The 25,046-nt window shown below is 41.8% G+C and overlaps 1 protein-coding gene across 1 annotated transcript; it reads right to left on the bottom strand.

The window, feature by feature from the left end:
* Positions 1-4,579: 4,579 nt before the first annotated feature.
* Positions 4,580-10,454, bottom strand: LOC131938052 (uncharacterized). The gene is made up of 6 exons (XM_059295918.1): positions 10,353-10,454; positions 6,478-6,555; positions 6,153-6,334; positions 5,705-5,808; positions 5,277-5,406; positions 4,580-5,138 (listed from the first exon to the last, which is right to left on the bottom strand). The coding sequence occupies exons 1-6, from the start codon at positions 10,452-10,454 to the stop codon at positions 4,580-4,582; spliced, it is 1,155 nt and encodes a 384-aa protein (XP_059151901.1).
* Positions 10,455-25,046: the final 14,592 nt, after the last annotated feature.

The raw sequence follows: 25,046 nt of genomic DNA, 5'->3' as shown, positions 1-25,046 counted from the left end.
TGAAAGCTAAAAGGTAACCGCAGTACTTTATCCCTCCCTATAAAAATATGGCATCATGGCGGATAAACAGCTATTCGACTCGTGGTCTGGATTATTCTGTGTTAGAGCTTCTGCATGAATTCCAACCCCCTCTCCCAACCCTAGGCCCGGTTAAACGACACACCCACCCTACCCTTCTCTTCCCGTTACACAATTCCCCCAAATATACACAAATGCGGGGGGGGGGGGGGTTGCTGGACATGAGGAACAGTCAGTAGAAGAAAACAGTCAGCCATCCCCCTCCCACACCTAGCATGTGACGTCATTAATAGCCTACAGGGCACTTAATCTACTAGGGCAGATAACTCTTCCCACCCTGTTCCCCGACCATTGTTGTTGTCACTCATTGACAGACTCCATCACTGCCTAAATTATCTTCTGCCCGCTGTGGTCAAAGCTTTTACTGGATTAAATTTTGGAATCATTTAAAAGGTCGCAAAACAAAGAAAAGACAACTCATCGATCTAGTTGTGTAAACATTCTAATGGTTATTTCCCTTTATCAGTCGTCAAACAAAAAAAATAATAATGTGCAAATAAAAAGCTTTTATCATTACACTTTGAAGGGTTTGTGCTGTCAAATAGATTTAATATTTACGTTTTGGGATAGCAAGTTAAACAGACGAATGGTGGGGAGGACGGGAATTAGGAGAAAATTGAAAGGTGGGCAGGCATTGGAATGTAAAATCTAGGTAGATTTAGTAGATAATTTGTGCAACTTAAATGAATAATTTAATCGGAGTTATTTGATCTAGGCAGATTTAATAAATTAGTAAAATTGTGTGGATGATCTAGGCTGATTAAGGAGTTAATTTAGGCAGATTTAGCAGTGGATGATCACGGCAAATTCAATGGATAATCTAGTCCGATTAAGTGGATAATGTAGCTGGATGAATATTGCAGGATGGATAAGTGGATAAAAGATACATGGACATACGATCTAAGACGGACGAGTATTTAATCAGGCAAATAATAAGAACCTGTCAGATGCGGACATAGGTCTATCTATCACTTGCCGCATCAACCCGTTTCCCCATGTCTATTTATAGCGCGGTAAGGCGGAATAACTCGTGCAAGTGGATTTTTTTTTACCTCCCTTGCATAGACGGTTCACTCAGTATGCAAGGCAGCTTAACATTTTCTTTACTGCTGCATCTATTGATATTTGTTTCATTAAGTTAAGTTTGTCAAGAACATCTCGCCCAGTTTCAAGAAGAAGCTACCACAAGTCGTGTACTCTTGTAGGAGAAAACATCTTGATAGGAGAGTGAGTCACCCGATTGATTACAAATAATGTTCTTCGCATACACACGCACACACAAGCGCACACATGCACGTACACATACACACGTAAACACACACACACACATAGACACACTCGTACACACACATACACACACGTACACACACACATACACACACTCACACTCGCACGCACACTCACATGCATATACACCAACTCACGCACACACATACACTTGCAAGCACGCACACACACACACACGGATACAGAGACACAGTCACACAAACATACGAACACACAGACAAACAAACATACCGACACACAAATATACACGCGCACACACACAGAGACACAGACACACACACATACACATACCCACTCACGCACACGCACACAGTCATACACACACACACACTTCTTGCGTCTTTAATCCCACCTGCAGCGTCACATCCCACTGCCCTGGTTCCGCCCGAGTGGATCACAAGACGCGATCATGCGTGACCCGCCGGATGACGCGCGGTGCCACGGTGCCAGAGGCATGAGCTCGATCAGTGGATGAGCACGGTGCTCATAGTCAGTGATTCACGTGTGCTCATTGTCAGTGCTCACTTTCAACTGGAGCCTATCGGGCGGGGCTATATATAGCCCCACCGCTGCCCAGGTTGTTCAATATTCATTAATTTCATTCCCTGGTCTGTGAAGATAGTGGCGTAATTAAAAGTGATTTTTTTTTCTCTCGTTTGATTTAGGCTGTGGTGTAGTTCAAAGTGGACTTTTGATATGGTTAAGTGGTGTAATTAAAAGTGGTCATTTTGTTTTGAATGATGCGGTGAACGTTAAAAGGTGGACATTTGATGCGGTATTGTGGTGTAATTAAGAGTGGTATTCCCTTAAGGTGAAAAGTTACAAGTGTCCTACTCAGCGATCAAAGGGGTGAGCCCTGCTATGTTATAAGTGTCATTGGTGAGTGCAGCGTGCACCGCTGTCGTATCACTTCTATAGAGTGGAACTAGGCAGGACATGCACTTTTTTAAAACAGTGTATTGTGGTTAAATGACTTTAAAATTTGGCTGCTTGTGTCAGAGAACATTTTTTGCGTATTTACATCCACAACCATATATATATATATATATATATATATATATATATATATATATATATATATATATATATATATATATATATATATATATATATATATATATATATATATATATATATATGTATATATGTATATATGTATATATGTATATATGTATATATGTATATATGTATATATGTATATATGTATATATGTATATATGTATATATGTATATATGTATATATGTATATATGTATATATGTATATATGTATATATGTATATATGTATATATGTATATATGAATATATGTATACATACACACACACACACACACACACACACACACACACACATATATATATATATATATATATATATATATATATATATATATATATATATATATATATATATATATATATATATAGACATATACATATATATATACATTTATATGTACATATTTTAACATATATATATATATATCTTTTTATATATATACATGTGTGTGTGTGCGCATTTGTGCTCTTGTATGTTATAGTCACGAAGCTATTCATCACTTAGTAATTGCTTGTCAGCTTTCAACCAAACGTAAAAACGATTGAGGCCGCTGGTAATTACATCACGGCCTGACAAGCCATGTAACTTTTAACGTGATGTGACGTCACATTTAGAGTGTCTTGACGTCACAGTGAAGGTCACATTTAACGTGCTGGTCCCAGACCTGAAAATGTGATTTGGCGCGAGCGTGCACGTGCAAGTATCGACGCTGTCTGGGGTATCGCCGCTCGAGTTGATCGCCTTAACGATATATTAGGTAATCGATAGATCAATAGAGGTGAAATAATCGCGTTGGATGAGATTTCCAGTTTTTTTAATGTGGATTAGATCGATGCAATGTTGGAGCAGGCGTGACCTCTGTCTGGACAGGCGTGACCTCTGTGTGAGATTATTTCGGTTTTTTTAATGGATGGTTTGTTTCGTTATTTCGTTTTGTGAATACGTCTGTGAAATCGTAAGGTTACAGTTTTTTAAATTTTATCTCTCTCTCTCTCTACTCTAAAATGTAAATATACGCAGACGTAAAACGATGTTCTATATTTTGACACACGCTAAAGGTATTAAGTCGTCTGCTGATGACGTAGTTTAGTGACGCTAGGGATTTGAGTATAATGGAGTCTTGCGTCGAGAATCTGACTTACACTTTTTACGATGTTTTTAAAAAATTTGAAATGACTTTTGTCGTAGTGGCCCGCAGGTTTTTTTTCCAGTGTATAGGGGCTCTGGAAGAATAGGGAGGGGGGGGGGGGGAAGGGGGGCTGCTACCGTGTTGACCCACCCTGGGACCTATACCTGGTGAAATTAATTTTTGTGGAAACAAAAATCATAATAAAAAAAATAAAGCCCATTAACAGAATTGTTTATCTTGCTGAACAGAATATCCAAATACCATAAAATAGAAAGCATATTATACTTTAACTCGTAATTTACCATCATTGACACGCATTTTCCTCAAATGATAGGTGCAATATATTCACACATCACATTCCTCACCTACATCTCACACAACCTACACACATCTCACACAACTTACACACATCTCACACAACTTACACACATCTCACACAACCTACACACATCTCACACAACCCACACACATCTCACACAACCTACACACATCTCACACAATCCACACACATCTCACACAACCCACACACATCTCACACAACCTACACACATCTCACATAACCCACACACATCTTACACAACCCACACAATCTCACACAACCCACCTCACACAACCCCCACACACACCTCACACAACCCACACACATCTCACACAACCTACATATAACTCCCCACATTCCCCACATCTCAGAAACATCTTACACACATTCTATAACCTCACACCCTTAATGACTACACGTGACACACGCAACAAGTATAGGCATTTCTAACAACAAGATCACGATTTAGACCTCGATATTGGCAATTTTATCATCCTGGTTAGGTTGTGAGGTGGTTTAACCAGATACTCTAGGATGGTGACAATGGGTTTAACCTGACTACCAGGGTTTAGCCAGGCAGCAAAGGACGAGTTTTGGTTTAACCCGACGAGAACCCCCCCCCCCCCCCCCCCCCACCAAAGAAAAAAGTTAAACTGACAAAGATGTCAGTTAATAAATTATTCTTGAAAGTCGTATTGGCCACATATTCACTGGACACACCGGACACATACTTGCTGGACACAATGGTCATACATTTGCTGGACACAGACTTGCTGGACACAGAGTTGCTGGACAAAGAGTTGCTGGACAAAGAGTTGCTGGACACAGACTTGCTGGACACAGACTTGCTGGACACTGGACACAGACTTGCTGGACACAGACTTGCTGGACACAGACTTGCTGGACACAGACTTGCTGGACACAGAGTTGCTGGACAAAGAGTTGAGGGACAAAGAGTTGAGGGACAAAGAGTTGCTGGACAAAGAGTTGCTGGACAAAGAGTTGCTGGACAAAGAGTTGCTGGACACAGACTTGCTGGACACAGACTTGCTGGACACAGACTTGCTGGACACTGGACACAGACTTGCTGGACACAGACTTGCTGGACACAGACTTGCTAGACACAGACTTGTTGGACAAAGACTTGCTGGACACAGACTTGCTGGACACTGGACACAGACTTGCTGGACACAGACTTGTTGGACACAGACTTGTTGGACACAGACTTGCTGGACACAGACTTGCTGGACACTGGACACAGACTTGCTGGACACTGGACACAGACTTGCTGGACACTGGACACAGACTTGCTGGACACAGACTTGTTGGACACAGACTTGCTGGACACAGACTTGCTGGACACAGACTTGCTGGACACAGACTTGTTAGGCACTGGACACAGACTTGCTGGACACAGACTTGCTGGACACAGACTTGCTGGACACAGAGTTGCTGGACACAGACTTGCTGGACACAGACTTGCTGGACACAGACTTGCTGGACACAGACTTGTTAGGCACTGGACACAGACTTGCTGGACACAGACTTGCTGGACACAGACTTGCTGGACACAGACTTGCTGGACACTGGACACAGACTTGCTGGACACAGACTTGCTGGACACAGACTTGCTGGACACAGACTTGCTGGACACTGGACACAGACTTGCTGGACACAGACTTGCTGGACACTGGACACAGACTTGCTGGACACTGGACACAGACTTGCTGGACACTGGACACAGACTTGCTGGACACAGACTTGTTGGACACAGACTTGCTGGACACAGACTTGCTGGACACAGACTTGCTGGACACAGACTTGTTAGGCACTGGACACAGACTTGCTGGACACAGACTTGCTGGACACAGACTTGCTGGACACAGAGTTGCTGGACACAGACTTGCTGGACACAGACTTGCTGGACACAGACTTGCTGGACACAGACTTGTTAGGCACTGGACACAGACTTGCTGGACACAGACTTGCTGGACACAGACTTGCTGGACACAGACTTGCTGGACACTGGACACAGACTTGCTGGACACAGACTTGCTGGACACAGACTTGCTGGACACAGACTTGCTGGACACTGGACACAGACTTACTGGACACAGACTTGCTGGACACTGGACACAGACTTGCTGGACACAGACTTGCTGGACACAGACTTGCTGGACACAGACTTGCTGGACACAGACTTGCTGGACACAGACTTGCTGGACACAGACTTGCTGGACACAGACTTGCTGGACACAGACTTGCTGGACACAGACTTGCTGGACACTGGACACAGACTTGCTGGACACAGACTTGCTGGACACAGACTTGCTGGGCACCGACTTGCTGGACACAGACTTGCTGGACACAGACTTGCTGGACACAGACTTGCTGGACACAGACTTGCTGGACACAGACTTGCTGGACACAGACTTGCTGGACACAGACTTGCTGGACACAGACTAGCTGGACACAGACTTGCTGGACACAGACTTGCTGGACACAGACTTGCTGGACACAGACTTGCTGGACACAGACTTGCTGGACACAGACTAGCTGGACACAGACTTGCTTGACACAGACTAGCTGGAAACTGGACACAGACTTGCTGGACACAGACTTGCTGGACAGACTTGCTGAACATATACTTGCTAGACACAAGCTTCTGATGCCCACAGGCTAGCTGGACATAGAGAGGACAAGTCAACAAATAGCTCACACTGAGGCCTGTGTAAACTGAGCTCAATCAATGGATCAATCAGATGTCTATTTTATTTAAGCCAGACGAAATACATTTAGGTCAAGGTCAGGAATATCCAGTCGCCAGACGAAATGAAATTGTCAAGGTCATGCAGAATAGATGAAAGTTTATATGTCAAGGTCATGTCAACGAATTTTATAAACTTATTTAGGGCATGGGCGTTCATTAGCCAGATCTAATACAACTGTAAAGGTCAAGGGCATGAGTATTCAATCGTCAGTAGCCACCCACCGACTGACCCACCAACCTATTTACCTACCCACCGACTGACCCAATCACCAACTGACCCAATCACCAACTGACCCACCCACCCAGCCACGTACCTACCTTCTCAACCAACTGCAGACATGATTGACCAGAGCAACTTTGTCTTTCGTCCTCTCCACCAGCTGCATTCCTCGTCAGGCTGATCAATATTTGTGTCCGTCTAGGCTTCGTTGTTTGAAGGCTGGGTGGTTTCTGTTGACTGGTGGTTTTTGTTGACTGTATCTGGTGGGTGGGTGGTTTCTGTTGACTGTATCTGGTGGGTGGGTGGTTTCTGTTGACTGTATCTGATGGGTGGTTTCTGTTGACTGTATCTGGTGGGTGGTTTCTGTTGACTGTATCTGGTGGGTGGGTGGTTTCTGTTGACTGTATCTGGTGGGTGGGTGGTTTCTGTTGACTGTATCTGGTGGATGGGTGGTTTCTGTTGACTGTATCTGGTGGGTGGTTTCTGTTGACTGTATCTGGTGGGTGGTTTCTGTTGACTGTATCTGGTGGGTGGGTGGTTTCTGTTGACTGTATCTGATGGGTGGTTTCTGTTGACTGTATCTGGTGGGTGGTTTCTGTTGACTGTATCTGGTGGGTGGTTTCTGTTGACTGTATCTGGTGGGTGGTTTCTGTTGACTGTATCTGGTGGGTGGGTGGTTTCTGTTGACTGTATCTGATGGGTGGTTTCTGTTGACTGTATCTGGTGGGTGGGTGGTTTCTATTGACTGTATCTGCTGGGTGGTTTCTGTTGACTGTATCTGGTGGGTGGTTTGTGTTGACTGTATCTGGTGGGTGGTTTCTGTTGACTGTATCTGGTGGGTGGGTGGTTTCTGTTGACTGTATCTGGTGGGTGGTTTTTGTTGACTGTATCTGGTGGGTGGTTACTGTTGACTGTATCTGGTGGGTGGGTGGTTTTTGTTGACTGTATCTGGTGGATGGTTTCTGTTGACTGTAGCTGGTGGGTGGTTTCTGTTGACTGTATCTGGTGGGTGGTTTCTGTTGACTGTATCTGATGGGTGGGTGGTTTCTGTTGACTGTATCTGGTGGGTGGGTGGTTTCTGTTGACTGTATCTGGTGGGTGGGTGGTTTCTATTGACTGTATCTGGTGGGTGGTTTCTGTTGACTGTATCTGGTGGGTGGGTGGTTTCTGTTGACTGGTGGTTTTTGTTGACTGTATCTGGTGGGTGGGTGGTTTCTGTTGACTGTATCTGGTGGGTGGGTGGTTTCTGTTGACTGTATCTGATGGGTGGTTTCTGTTGACTGTATCTGATGGGTGGTTTCTATTGACTGTATCTGCTGGGTGGTTTCTGTTGACTGTATCTGGTGGGTGGTTGGTTTCTGTTGACTGTATCTGGTGGGTGGGTGGTTTCTGTTGACTGTATCTGGTGGATGGGTGGTTTCTGTTGACTGTATCTGGTGGGTGGTTTCTGTTGACTGTATCTGGTGGGTGGTTTCTGTTGACTGTATCTGGTGGGTGGGTGGTTTCTGTTGACTGTATCTGATGGGTGGTTTCTGTTGACTGTATCTGGTGGGTGGGTGGTTTCTATTGACTGTATCTGCTGGGTGGTTTCTGTTGACTGTATCTGGTGGGTGGTTTCTGTTGACTGTATCTGGTGGGTGGTTTCTGTTGACTGTATCTGGTGGGTGGTTTCTGTTGACTGTATCTGATGGGTGGTTTCTGTTGACTGTATCTGGTGGGTGGTTTCTGTTGACTGTATCTGGTGGGTGGGTGGTTTCTATTGACTGTATTTGCTGGGTGGTTTCTGTTGACTGTATCTGGTGGGTGGTTTCTGTTGACTGTATCTGGAGGGTGGTTTCTGTTGACTGTATCTGGTGGGTGGGTGGTTTCTGTTGACTGTATCTGGTGGGTGGGTGGTTTCTGTTGACTGTATCTGGTGGGTGGGTGGTTTCTGTTGACTGTATCTGGTGGGTGGGTGGTTTCTGTTGACTGTATCTGGTGGGTGGTTTCTGTTGACTGTATCTGGTGGGTGGTATCTGTTGACTGTATCTGGTGGGTGGTTTCTGTTGACTGTATCTGGTGGGTGGTATCTGTTGACTGTATCTGGTGGGTGGTTTCTGTTGACTGTATCTGGTGGGTGGTTTCTGTTGACTGTATCTGGTGGGTGGGTGGTTTCTGTTGACTGTATCTGATGGGTGGTTTCTGTTGACTGTATCTGGTGGGTGGGTGGTTTCTATTGACTGTATCTGGTAGCTAGAAAGTTTAGAAATTGGTTAGTATAGAATATAGTTACACTATCATACAAACCGATAACTACATCAGCATGTCGCCAAGTTTTTGATAGTTGTGCGTGGGGACATCCGACGCACATAACTGATTAATATTTTACTAATTCTACCTGTTGACTCGGGTTTATTTAATTAGGGAAAAAAAATCAATGTAATTGTGTATCCAACAGATTAGATAAGGCGTCGGATTTACGGTGGTGCATTAAAAAAATACCCGAGCAATTTGTGCACGTACTGTCAAGGGAGAGAAATTCTGCCCTGTCTATTGTTGACGTTGGGTTTTTTTTTTCTCTCCAAGAAACGAATTTATCCTACTATTTCAGCGATATCGTCTCGTAGACATAAAACATTTGTAAAAAAAAAAAATGTTTATCTTTCTGTCAATATCCGTCATGAATGTAAAAAGATGATAAATTCTCCGGTTTGTTTTACGGCATTAGAAGCGGTATTGATGGTTTCTATTTTTGGTTCGTCCAACGGCTCGAATTGATTGGGTCAGCGGGGTGGGCCGACACGTGATGCGCAGTAGGAAAGTTGTCGTGTACCTCGTGTGTCCATGTGCTGTCAGGTGCCGCCACGGGGAAGGGGAGGACACCCGTGATTTCTTGATGGATCTATTTTTAGACCACTCTTGAAGTGGCGGCGTTGTGAAAGGGTACAAGATGATTGTATGTTATATTTAGCAACAACATTGGCGAACATTATAGCATTTAGTATGAAACAACAATTTTATTCAATTACCGCGCCCCTTATATATATATATATATATATATATATATATATATATATATATATATATATATATATATATATAATGTGTGTATATATGTCTTTATATATGTATATATAATGCACATATATATGTATATATATATATATATATATATATATATATATATATATATATATATATATATATATGTATATATATATATATATATATATATATATATATATATATATATATATATCCTTATATTATATAAAACCAATGTAACCGATTACATATTACATGCGACTTTTTTAATAAAAACTTTCAAGATCTGGATTGGAATAAACATTTCATGTTAGAAAATGGTTTCTGGTCTCTGGAATAAATTAACCCACTTTCAATTTTTGATAACAAATACACGATTTTATAAAACTTCGAGCTAGAATTAAAAAAAAAACTTGATGGAGCCTTAAGCAGCTGTTCGATCCTGAAACCATGTGAAGACACAGACCTGTAGTGAACTGTCCGGTGACCTGTCGTGACCTCGCGTGACCTGCCTGGCACCAGTGACCTGGTGTGACCCTTTAGATGTCCGTGAGCCGTCCAGCGTCATGCAGTGCCAGTCGTGTGCACTGACCGAGAGTTTGTCTGAGGAGAACCTGCTCATCTCACTGGACTACCCGAAGGTCAGGTACCAGCCCCTGCCCAACCTGGAGGCCGATCTGTGAGTAGTTGTATGGCTAGGTGCAGTAGAGTGTTCTTGTTGTTCCATCGATGGCTAGGTGCAGTAGAGTGATCTTGTTGTTCCTTCGATGGCTAGGTGCAGTAGAGTGTTCCTGTTCGTCTGCTTCTTGTTACAGTAAAATGGAAAAGTCCACTTATGTCATATAGCTCTTTTTCTTGTCACTAGATTTTACCTGTAGACCATTCTTGTCACTAGATTTTACATGTAGACCATTCTTGTCACTAGATTTTACATGTAGACCATTCTTGTCACTAGATTTTACATGTAGACCATTCTTGTCACTAGATTTTACATGTAGACCATTCTTGTCACTAGATTTTACCTGTAGACCATTCTTGTCACTAGATTTTACCTGTAGACCATTCTTGTCACTAGATTTTACCTGTAGACCATTCTTGTCACTAGATTTTACATGTAGACCATTCTTGTCACTAGATTTTACCTGTAGATCATTCTTGTCACTAGATTTTACCTGTAGACCATTCTTGTCACTAGTTTTTACCTGTAGACTACAGAGGCGTAGCGACCCTTCCCGGCGCCCGCGGAAAACTTTCGATTTGCACCCCCCCCCCTCAAGATTTCGATTTGCACCCCTCCCCTCAAAATTTTGATTTGCACCCCCCACAAGCTTTCATTTTTATTTTTCCAACCCATTTTGGCGCCCCCTAAGGTCGGTGCCCGGGGACATATGTCCCCCACGCCCCCACCTCGCTACGCTACTGGTAGACCATTCTTGTCACTAGATTTTACCTGTAGACTATTCTTGTCACTAGATTTTACCTGTAGACCATTCTTGTCACTAGATTTTACCTGTAGACCATTCTTGTCACTAGATTTTACATGTAGACCATTCTTGTCACTAGATTTTACCTGTAGACCATTCTTGTCACTAGATTTTACCTGTAGACCATTCTTGTCACTATATTTTACCTGTCGATCGTACTTGTCACAATAATTTTCAAGTGTCTTTACTTCTAGTTTCACTTTAAAAAAAGATTTCAATTCCCCCTTGTAAAAATATTTACTTGGTAACATCCAGCCCGCATGCTGTAATAGAATCAACAGGACTGCGTCCCTTAAGGTTAGATGTTAGAACCGTGCGCCAAAATGGAAGTCATGAGTTCGGTACCCATACAGACAGACTCTTAGTCGGTGGGAATAAATCAAACAGGGGGGTGTAGAGATGTAGAGGGTGGGTGGAGGGCATGGAGTGGGCAAGTCCCCATTCTACATCCCTTGACTAGGGGTCGGCGTGGTCGAGTCGGTAAAGCTCATGGTTGCTAAACCGAAAAGTCTCGAGTTTGAACCCTCGGGCAGATGACGCTCGTTAGCTGGGGACAGCCACTCTTCTAGGAGAGACAACTCCAAAATCAAACAACTGCTGCCTTGTAGTTTGTTCTTGGTTGGACAAAGGCTATAGATCTAGAAGCAAATCCAAAAAGAAAAGCAGGCCGAAATCGGTGTCAATGGCCTCAATGGCGCAAAACCAGTTGACACGTAATCCTTAATTGTGATGGAAGCATGGTCGAGTCGGCAAAGCTCATGGTTGATAAATTCGAAAAAAAAAGTCTGGAGTTCAAACCCTCTGGCAGATAAGGCTCGATCCTTCCCAACACAAAAAATTAAGAACGAAGAAGAAGAAGAATCCCTTGACTGTCTACCGTGCTAAGTACTTTTCTCCAAGCTGCTTCGTTGATAATTAATGCATGAAGTTGTTGTAATATGGTTTCAAGAACAACTTATAATTATAATTACAACTGCTTTATGTTGAAGATTATTTTCTGTGAATTTCTTTCAAAGTTAAAAATTTGTAAAGACCAAGGGAGTGAACCTATCATGATGATCTAAAAACTTGTTAAACTGATGACAAAATTCTAATTCAGCAAACCAGAAATTTTTTTTATTATTTATGAGTTTATTAAAAATGGAAATAAAAAACTTTATAAGACTTTTCCAATTCATTCAAAAATTGAGAATAATAATTCACCTATAATTTAAACAGAAACCATTATCAGTAATAACTAGCTCATTTGACGACTTTTAAAAATGTTTGCTTAATCATCGTTATGCTTCCCAGGGCATCATCCCTCCAAGTAAAGTATCATTTTTAACCATTTTTATAAGTATGAACAAGACGCGCCGGGGTGGCTTAAGTGTATGTCTGGCGAGAGGCACACAAAGTAATACAGCTCACCCATCAGTAATACACCCACCCATTAGTAATACACCCCACCCATCAGTAATACACCCCACTCATTAGTTATACACTCCACTCAACTTTAAAGTTCCGTGTAGACGGTTCCTTCTTTTAATTCTGCTTTTTAAATTATTCAAGTGTCTTGGTACTAATACCAAGGTCTCTGCCCTCATTTATCTCATGTGTACGAATGAATACACACACACTCAATCACTAACACCCACACACCCACACATGCACACGCTTACATACACACGCTTACATACACGCGTGTGTATGTGTTTGTGTGTGTAAATGATAAAATACTCTGGGTTGTTTTCTTTCATAACTCAGTTATTCCGTGTGTGTGTGTGTATGCGCGTGTGTGTGTATGCGTGTGTGTGTGTATGTGTATGATATGTCGGTTAAGGGTGGGCGTTGGGAGGTGCCAGAATGCTTAGGATTTTCAAGGGAGCGCAGTGATACGACGTTTGAGAACCGCTAGACCAGTGGATGTTAACCGGGGTTCGATCAAACTCCAGGGGTTCGGTGTGTCAGTCTCTGGGGTTCGGTCAAGACACACACCCGACTCGTACGATGCACGATAGAATTTTGTCAGTGCGGACGATAGAACTATTAAGAAGGGTCCGGTAATTGCGCGTATAAACAGGTGGGGTCGGGTATCTGCAAAAAGATTACGAACCACTGAGCGTGTCACGGCTGGACAGCCTCCACGTGAGGTTTAACTGGATGCCCGGGCACGGAAAAACTACCGAACACTGGAGGGAGGGTTTGGGGGAATCATGGGGAGTGGGGGAGGGTAATCAAAGAGTGTTTGTGCGTGTGTGGAGAGTGGGGAGGGGACAGAGTTTCTTCCAGGCATCTCTTCGGGGGGGGGGGCGATGCCCCCCCGAAATGTTTTTACCACCCCCCCCCCCCGAACGAAATGAAATCTATATAATTTATATAGAAAATATATAATTTTAACAGTGTCCGCCCCCCCCCCCGAAGAAAGTCTACCGCCCCCTCCCCCGAAAATTTCAAGTGCCCCCCCCCCCCCGGAGAAAAAAGTCTGGAAGAAACACTGGGGGGGGGGGGGGGGAGCAAGCTTATCACAGCTACCAGAGGGACGGAGTACTAAGTCAGGTGATTTGGTCCTCATTCTTATCAACCTTATACCAGGCAGTCTAAAGGGGGGGGGGGGGGGGGGGGCAAGAAAACAACAGAAAACAATATTGATATTGTTTTCTGTTGTTTTGATCGTGTTTATTGTAGGATTCCCCACAAATCTGATATAAAGTTGAATACTTTGGTGAACCCCCACAAACTTCCTCGATTTGTCAAAGATGAAAGTTACTTGTAAAGTTTTGACAGTTCAGTTACCTCTACATGCAGGCAGACTAAAAGAGATTAAAGAAAAAAAATACAGCAAAAAAAAAAAAAAAAAAAAAACCTGTCATCGATTGGTGTGTTTAGACACGTCACTGCATGGTGTGTGGCGTGGTAGGGTAGTGTCGCAGTGGTATGGGCTTAGGTTTTTGTGGGCTTAGGGTTTTGTGGGCTTAGGGTTTGTGGGCTTAGGGTTTGTGGGCTTAGGGTTTTGAGGGCTTAGGGTTTGTGGGCTTAGGGTTTGTGGGCTTAGGGTTTTGTGGGATTAGGGTTTGTGGTCTTAGGGTTTTGTGGGCTTAGGGTTTGTGGTCTTAGGGTTTTGTGGGCTTAGGGTTTGTGGTCTTAGGATTTTGTGGGCTTAGGGTTTGTGGTCTTAGGGTTTGTGGGCTTAGGGTTTTGTGGGCTTAGGGTTTGTGGTCTTAGGGTTTGTGGGCTTAGGGTTTTGTGGGATTAGGGTTTGTGGTTTAGTCTTAGGGTGGGTGTGTATAATTGTACAAGGCGGGGGGAGGGGGGAAGAGGATGGTATGATGGGGGTGGGAATAGTGTATATGTATAATTAAAACTAACGGTAGGGGGTCAGGGGTGGCCTTACAGGAGCTGGAGGAGGTGGATATGTATAATGTTATGTAGAGGTGGGGGTTGATGGGAGATTGGTGAGGTGGAGGTGTTTATTTTTGTGCTGACGTGACGGTGTGGGGGGAGGTGTAGTGGGAGACGCACTATCGGTTTTTGAATGTCAGGCTCTGAATCTATCTCTTCACCACTTATCAAAACGTTTATCTCATTCTGCTGAGATTATCTCAAAAATATATCTATATAAATGTCAGGCCGGTATTAGCTCCCTTTATTCAATAGATGACGAACGCAGGTTATCATAACCTTTTATTCATTTAAAAAAAAAACAAAAAAAAACTTATATTTTGTTTTATTTTTATAGCCGTTATTACAGGGAAATAACCGTTGCCGTTATTTTAAAGAATGGAAATAACTTGATTACTGTTCTTAGTATTGACATGCCATGTTATTAAGTATTAAGGAAATGATGTATCGGTATTTGAAAATTGCAGGAGCTTTAAGGCTGGGATTAGATCGCACGTAGCTACTCAATAGAAACGTCGCATACGGTTATATGGTTTACTCGTATGGCGGTAACATATTCTACAACTTTCATAGTCGCTTTATTGATGGCCTTTACTGTAGCTTCTTTATACCTGCTCTAGCTGATCAGCCAAACACCATAAGTATGGACAAATTTTACAGTAACTAGCTACGATCTTTTGAGGGTTTAAGAGTGACATATTCAACAGTATATACAGCATTAAAATACAATTATATATATATATATATATATATATATATATATATATATATATATATATATATATATATATATATATATATATATAATGTGTGTGTGTATGTGTATGTACACCATAGACATATATTTTATAGAATTTTAAAACATAAACTTGAGGTTATATGACGTGTAACTACCAAAACGACTCGAATGAAACTTCAATAGTTGTAACTTCGCTTGAACTATTGTTTTAGTTTTATGGGCCCATGGGGATAGCAACTGGGTTGTGCCACCCCGCCCCCCCCCCCCCCCCCCACGCACACACAACAACTCATGTTGATTTCAAAAAATATTTTAAAAATTGGAATAATTTTTACAAAAAAAAACACCAAAAAACATGCTTTTAATATTTAACTGCAACAAAAACAACAGCAACATATTTTTCAGCAACAAAAACATTTCTAATTTAATTAAACATTTGTTTTTTTTATAACGTAATAAATAAAAGTTGAGAACATGTCAGATGATGTTAGTTTATGTTTGTGTGTGGGTCGTTACTTTATGGATAGAGAGCCTTGTATCACCTCTTGCCACCTCCCCCCCTCACCTCCACTCAACATTCTACTTATTCCTATACCATCATTGTTTGCCACAATCACCGACTGTTAAAGCCGGTCGCCACAATCCCGTCCCTCATTGAGAATACGGTCGCCACAATCTCATGCCTTAATGAGAATACGATCGCCACAATCCCGTCCCTCAATGAGAATACGGTCGCCTCAATCCCGTGTCTCAATGAGAATACGGTCCCACAATCCCGTCCCTCAATGAGAATACGGTCCCCACAACCCCGTGCCACGACGAGACTAGACGTGAATAGTTTTATCGACCTACCCTGTGCTCGACATGAACTCTCCCATTACACTAAGTCGTGGCTTACAGCAGAGCTGCCACATTGGATTTTCATTTTTTTTTAAATTGGCAACTTTTCAAAAAATGTATCTGGCCAAATGTGTATGCCTTCCCGTGGCTTGAACCCAGCGGTTGTCGAACTTTACCAAATTGATAATTGATGTTATATTTTTTTTACGACCATTGTTATTCGCGTCGATATTGAGGTTTTAGCCTCCTCGTTTATTTTTGTTCAGCTTTGTGGTAAATGTTACAGTGAACGATTACCTCGATCCTAAAATTATATGTTTCAAATACACTGGAAGATAATAAAAGGTAGCTGAATTTATTGCAAAGAAATAAAGAACACACAAACAAAACAATATGGAAAGGGAGTTAATTACATATGGAGCACGCAACAAGGGGAATTAAAGACAACTGTATAAGCATAAAAACCAGAACAATAGAATCGAGAATGAGGGGACTTAAATCTCGCAGGGCGAACGTTACAATGAATAAATCAGACGAATGTGAAACTAGGGGAACTAACTCTACAAGTGGTGAATAAAGCAAATCCGAGGAATACAAGAAAATAGTTTCTTTTTAAGTATATTCAAATATTCCACTTCCTATCGTTGTTTTGTGTGCTTTTAAGGTATTGCTTTTTCAGATATTTAAATTTGTTTTATTGTTTTATGATTGTCTTCTTTTAAAATACGAAATGTTGTCATGCTATTATTGTACTGGACGTCTTACACTGTTGCTGAAAGTACTTCGTGATTGTTTTCAGAAGTGGGTTCTAGTGTAGTCTTACTTTCCATCCCCCCACTAACCTGTCCCCCCCCCCAATAACCTATTCCCCCACTAATATATCCACCCTCCACTAACATGTCCATCCCCCACTAACCTGTTCTTCCCGCCCCCCTCCCCCACTAACCTATCCATCCCCCACTAACCTATCCATCCCCCACTAACCTGTTCTCTCCCCCCCCCACTAAATTATTCCTCCCCTCCACTAATATCCAACCCCCACTAACATGTCCATCCCCCACTAACATGTCCACCCCCCCTACTAACATGCCCCCCCCCCCCACTAACATGTACCTCCCCCACTAACATTCCATCCCCCACTAACATGCCCCCCCCCACTAACATTCCATCCCCCACTAACCTTCCCCCCCCCCCCGCCCCAACTAACCTGTCCATCGCCACTAACGTGTTCCCCCCCTCCCCCCTAACATGTCGACCCCCTTGGCCCTAATTGTTCTGACATTGTATCGAGAATGACTGACCTCTCGTGTTGTGAGCCTAGATCACGCGAGACTAGCATCCATATTTCATGAGCTGCAGAAGTTGTCGAGTTTTGAAAGCTTAAAAAAAATAAACGAATTGAAAATGTACGTAAACAACTTCAGAACGATGGACCTTTATGTTAGGCTGTAGCTAGAGTCATGAAGAATCATGTCCGTTTAGTGGCGTGTCACTCAAGTGGTATCTCCGTTATGTCAGGCTAGTGACATGTCACTCATGTCAGTCTAGTGGCATGTCAGTCTAGTGACGTCACATTGTCAGCGAGCTATATTTACACTGACACCCCCTTTACACCCCCCTTACACACTATATAGACTCACCCACCCCCGCCCTGCCTCATCAGTCTACACATCCGTTAAGGAACTTGATCTAATAAGTAATCGATACTTGTGAAGGAACTAGACCTAAAAAGTAATGGATACTTGTGGGGAAACTAGATCTAATAAGTAATCGATACTTATGAGGCAACTATACCTAATAAGTACTCGATACTTGTCAATCAACTAGATCTAATAAGCGATCGATACTTGTACAGCTCCCATTAAATGCTTTTAAATTCCATTCTTGTCACGTGATGAGCCCTGACACGTCGTCAATACTGTAGGTATTAGAGCCCCCCCCCCCCCCGGGTCAATACTGTAGGTATTAGAGCCCCCCCCCCCCCCGGGTCAATACTGTAGGTATTAGAGCCCCCCCCCCCGTCAATACTGTAGGTATTAGAGCCCCTCCCCCATCCCCACACCCTCACTCCTGCGGTATCGACTGACACGCCGTGTGTGGGGGGGGGGGGAGGTGGAGGATTAAAGGGGCGGGATGGGGTACGATGTGCAACTGTTGGTTCAGGTGACCACACAATGGATGAACTACACACTACACATTACACACAACACACGACACACTGCACAGTGCACACGCTTTACAACACAGCATGTTTTTTATAAGCTTCTATTTAGTTTACATTGTCTGTTTGTGGGTTTGTGACACATCTTGTAACTCAAATTCGACGCCACTTCTAATGCAGAGATTGTGTTCAACTTTCCAGATTTGACAGATGACAGTGCAAGAATATATATTATTTTTAATCTAATAAGCTATTACATAAGTCTTTAAAATCGAATAAAAAATTTACCAAATTCAATAATGGAACGAGAGAGAACAAGATTAAATACTAGCGATTGCTCTGTGGCCTATCCCACAACGGTGACCTTTTTTTTTTACGGCTTGTGGTGTTTGTTAAAAATTGGGTGAAGTGTCGGGGGGACGTGAATTGGAATCTTAATGTAGCAACGCAATTTGTAAATGTATAATTGTCGTAAGTCTTTTGTTATTTTACGGTAAGTGAGGTGTGTGGGGGTAAGCTCGAATGTTTTTAATGCGATGAGTCTGGGATCTATTTTCACGAAATTGGACAATAGAGAAACGAGTGTGGGTAAAAAAAAATCCAATAAATCGCGCGAAGTCTATAATGGATGACCCTTCCCCTACCCCCCCCCCTCCCCCCAACACCCACGAAGGAAACCACACGCAGGCATTGGAAGTGTGATCACATCAAAGGCCACCAGGGTATAAAGTCTAAATATCTATTTTTAACCCTGTATTTCGAGAGAAATCAAATCGATGGAGTGCTCAGCCCACACGTGCCCGGACATAAGCACCTGTTTTCACTAGTTGCTGGTGAGGAGGGGGAGGAGAGGGGTGGGGCGTCTGTGTGACCAGAAGAAGTTAGATAGCTGGGGAGGGGAAGGGGGGGGGGAGAGTATGACTAGAATAATGGTTGTTGGAATACAGAGAAAGTGGTCCCAATTTCAAAACGTCTAAAGGTTCGATTTTGGCAAGTTAACAACTATACTTGAGACACACACATACATATATATATATATATATATATATATATATATATATATATATATATATATATATATATATATATATATATATATATTTATTTATTTATTTATTTATATATTTATTTATTTATTTATTTATATATACATATATATATATGTATATATACATATATATATATGTATATATACATATATATATGTATATATACATATATATATGTATATATACATATATATATATGTATATATACATATATATATGTATATATACATATATATATGTATATATACATATATATATATGTATATATACATATATATATATGTATATATACATATATATGTATGCACATATATGCACATATGTATAGGCACACACATATATGTGTGTGCGTGTTTTCTGGTAGATTATAAATCAGTCTATGTAAAAGAAAAGCCGAAAACAATTCCTTACAAGCTACTTTAAGCAGATTGCTCATGCAAAGTCAGCAGTTCTAACCCTGACAGCGACGGTAATGAGACCTGCCAGATCCGACCTTTACTCTAATGACACTTGACACGAGAGCTCTGCCAATAGTTGAGGGATGAGCGATGCTGGTAATTGTGCCAGGTACGCTTTAGTGCTGGGTCATCGACTGCTAGATAAATATCCACTTCTAGCGCCTCCATCTATTTCCACTAATAGCATCCTTTGCCAATAATATCAGTTAAGGCCACTAAGACCATTCACTGATACTAAGACCATCCACTGCCACTAAGACCATCCACTGCCACTAAGACCATCCACTGACACTAAGACCATCCACTGACACTAAGACCATCCACTGACACTGCGAACATCCACTGACACTAAGACCATCCACTGACACTAAGACCACCCACTGCCACTAAGACCATCCACTGCCACTAAGACCATCCACTGACACTAAGACCATCCATTGCCACTAAGACCATCCACTGCCACTAAGACCATCCACTGACACTAAGACCATCCACTGACACTAAGACCATCCACTTACACTAAGACCATCCACTGCCACTAAGACCATCCACTGCCACTAAGACCATCCACTGCCACTAAGACCATCCACTGCCACTAAGACCATCCACTGCCACTAAGACCATCCACTGACACTAAGACCATCCACTGTCACTGCGAACATCCACTGCCACTGCGACAATCCACATCACTAATTGCATCCGTGCCATTAAGGCCGTTAGCTTCCACTTAAAATAGAAGCCACTGCTACGAAGAACAATATCGCCCTTGCTTACCCAGATGATTGATTTTCTAATGAATGTAACTCTAGAATAAACAGTGCGTGAAACTCACAATAAGAATTGCATTATAGAAAAGTATTGAAATTTTTATTAAAATTAAAATTATGACGATGTGAATGATTTCAAGGGAAGATAAATCTTTCATCCAAGAGTAAAGTGATTTTTATGTGTTAATTCCCTTAATGGTCTCAAAACAAAAACAAAAATTCCATTAAAAATCTAAAGGAAAAAAAAAAGTAATATTAAAAAAAAACCAAGCATATAGTCAATATCAGCAAGTGGATATACATCAATATATATGGAGTAATATATATATATATATATATATATATATATATATATATATATATATATATATATACATATATATATATATATATATATATATATATATATATATATATATATACATACATATATACACACACATATTTACATACACATTCATTCATTCACGCACATGCGCATGCATGGACATCACATATATACACACATATACATACACACATATATACAAACAGTCACATACATACATACACACATACATACATACACATACATACACGTATATGTATATATATGTATGTATATATGTATATATATATATATGTTTATATATGTCTATATATGTTTATATATGTATATATATATATATATATATATATATATATATATATATATATATATATATATATATATATATATATATATATATATATATATATATATATATATATATATATATATATATATATATATATATATATATATATATATATATATATATATATATATATATATATATATATATATATATATATATATATATATATATATATATATATATATATATATATATATATATATATATATATATATATATATATATATATATATATATATATATATATATGTGTGTGTGTGTGGGGGTGGGTGGGGGTGTGGGTGGGGGTGTGGGTGGGTGTGTGTGTGTGGGGTCATTGGCTTGAGGGTGACTGATTATAATTAATTCGATGTGGTATTATTCCTTTTAGTGACAATTAAGTTTAGTTGAACGAACGCTGATGTTCCACGAAATTTATCTGTTCAAAACTTGATCTTTGGGCAGCGAACATGACCTGGTCACACTTCATTTAGTTCGCTCAGAACTTGATCATTTGACAATTCAGTCCGCCATGTTTGATATTTAAAACAATCTAGTATTTGCTGAAACTAATGGGACGAGTAAATAGACAGAGATATTATAGTGTGCACTGAATGGCTGACTGTATGAACCAGGAGTGTACACAAATCACGTGATCTATAGTAGTGAAGTTTTTAACCACGTGATCTGCTACTCTGGTGACGTGCTATACAAATCACGTGGGTTAACAATCGTGACTTACCACGATCGGTATGTTAACATTCAATTAACTCTCCCTCCCCTACCCGACTTCCCTTCCCCCCCCCCGTCACTCCTCCTCCCCTTTCTTATAAACCCCATATATTACCGACGTCACAAAGTTGTCATTTCCCCCATAAAGCGATTGTTACAAATGTTATTTTGACGTTTCTTCCCCCCCCCCCCCACCCCCCTCCCCCAACCCATTGATTAAATTCCCAACTTCCAACCATTGGTACAAATCTGTCAAACAAGTTAACAAAATCTATAATCACAGGCCTCGTTTTGTGTCTGTGGGGGGTGGGGGAGGGACGGCGGCTAGAGGGGAGGGGGTTTAGTTTAGGAGTCAAAGATAAAGGGGGCGTGGTTGTAGAGGTCGAATATGCGATAAGGGTTGAGCATCGATCTAAACCGGAAGGGGGGAGGGGTGGATTCGGAGAAACGGACGGAAAGTGATATCGATCGATTAACTATTGCCGGGAGGAGGGGGAGGAGGGGGTGGGGAATAGAGGAAGGAGGAACGGTAAAAAGAGGGAAATATGGAAGACAGGGGGTAATAGCGGTATCGATATGGGTTTAGAATAACAGAATCGAGTTGTGTAGAATATAAATCATTACTTTGGCGCGGGGCGGGGGGTGTAGATAGGGGAAAGGGGTGGGGGTTGATATATATATGGGGTTGGATGGGGTGGAGGTTGATCTATGTGGGGTGGGATGACGGGGTTGCGATCGGACATTAGGATGTGCGAGACGAACTGGTAGACCTGGGGGCTAGACATAGATGGTAGGACATGGTAGGACATAGATGGTAGGACATGGTAGGACATAGATGGTAGGACATGGTAGGACATAGATGGTAGGACATGATAGGACATAGATGGTAGGACATGATAGGACATATGTGGTAGGACATATATGGTAGGACATAGATGGTAGGACATAATAGGACATAGATGGTAGGGCATAGATGGTAGGACATAGATGGTGGGACATAGATGGTAGGACATAGATGGTGGGACATAGATGGTAGGACATAGATGATAAGACATGGTAGGACATAGAAGGTAGGACACGATAGGACATAGATGGGAGGACATGATAGGACATAGATGGTGGGACATATATGATAGGACATAAATGGTAGGACTTAGTTGGTAGGACATATATGGCATGACAATATTTGTAGACCATATAAATTATTACATATGAGTTAGGGCATAAATTGTAGGACAGGAGGTCGGATATTTGAACATTGGGGATAGGAAATATGCTGTAGTGTATAGGAGACACGGGTACAACAATAGGACTTAGAGGTTATTAAGAGTTAGGCGCAGTAGGACATATTTGTTTGGACATTTAGGGTAGGACATTTAGAGTAGGTGACATAAAGTAGGACATAAGAAGACTATTAAACAGGACACTGGTTAGCTTACTATTATTATGTCCAGATTTTTGTTTTGTTTATGCCACTTCCTTAAAAACTTGGATGTTTTTGTCACTTTGGTATAGTTTTTTTTTTTTTTTTTTTTTTTTTTTTTTTTTTTTTTTTGTATTCGGCCGTTTCATTCCTTACAGGCTACGTTCGCTCCACCATATCCTTAATATACCTAATGGGTTGTTCAAGTCTTAGGATCTGAGAGGTGTAATTCAACATTTCATTAGTATCCGCACATGGTAGTGCCCATACCTTGAGTACAGTGGCGTAGCCAGGATCGTCTCAAGGGGGGGGGGGGGGTTCCAATTTTTACCCGGGGACAAACTTTCGATTTGCACCCCCCCCCTCAAACTTTCGATTTGCACCCCCCCCCCCCCCTCAAACTTTCGATTTGCACCCCCCCCCCCCTCAAACTTTCGATTTCCACCCCCCTCAAACTTTCGATTTGCACCCCCCCCCCCCTCAAACTTTCGATTTGCACCCCCCCCCCCCTCAAACTTTCGATTTACACCCCCCCCCCCCTCAAACTTTCGATTTGCACCCCCCCCCCCCCTCAAACTTTCAATTTGCACCCGCCCTCATACTTTTTATATATACCGAGGGGTCTATGGGGGGGTTATGACCCCCCTAACCCCCCCCTGCCTACGCCACTGCTTGAGTACCCCCCACCTTAAAGTGGCCATACCTTCAGTACCCCCACATTAAAGTGACCAATATATTCCGCAATGAATATCTACTGCCGAATACTTCTCTAAACTAATTTATTTTAATTTTTAAAAAATTCCATCAGGTTTTGCTCATCAAGCCCGATGACGTCAGTTACTGGCCGCCCCGTCGGGCCAATAAAAACATTGTACCCACGGGCTCCTCACAAGCGTGACGGTGGCATCTGATTTCTACGGTCTACTCTCTGATAGTTTGGTGAGGTTTGGTTTGGGGGGGGGGGGGGGTATTTCGGTATGGTTTGGGGGGGGGGGGGAATATTTCGGTGTGGTTTGTTTGGGGGGGGGGAATATTTCGGTGTGGTTTATTTGAGGGTGGGGAATATTACGGTGTGGTTTGGGTGGGGGGGGGGGGTGAGATATTTCGGTGTAGTTTGGGTGGGGTGGAGTGAAAGTCCGGTGTGGTTTGGTCCCAAAAAATTCTTCTCTTATATATTCATGATTTGATCTAACGTATTTTTTTTCTCTCACCCTGACCTGACACAAAGTCCAAACTTGTCCACTGTCTACTGTCCGATCTACTGGGGTAGGCTATCTACTGTAGTATCTGCACAGAAAGATTCTCTTCTGTGCGATCTGCTCAAATAGATTCTCTGCGATCTATTTAGAGATTCTCTTTTCAAGTATCTGATAGATTCACAACTATCCATTCTGTCAGCTACTCTACGATCTACTTGCATATATTCTCCACTTCCTCCCCCCCCCCTCCCCTTATCTCTCATACACTGTA

Source organism: Physella acuta, unplaced genomic scaffold (genome assembly GCF_028476545.2).
Source record: "Physella acuta isolate Inbredline_101_S28 unplaced genomic scaffold, ASM2847654v3 ptg000230l, whole genome shotgun sequence".
NCBI lineage: Eukaryota > Metazoa > Mollusca > Gastropoda > Physidae > Physella > Physella acuta.
This window is presented reverse-complemented; position numbering and strand designations above follow the sequence as displayed.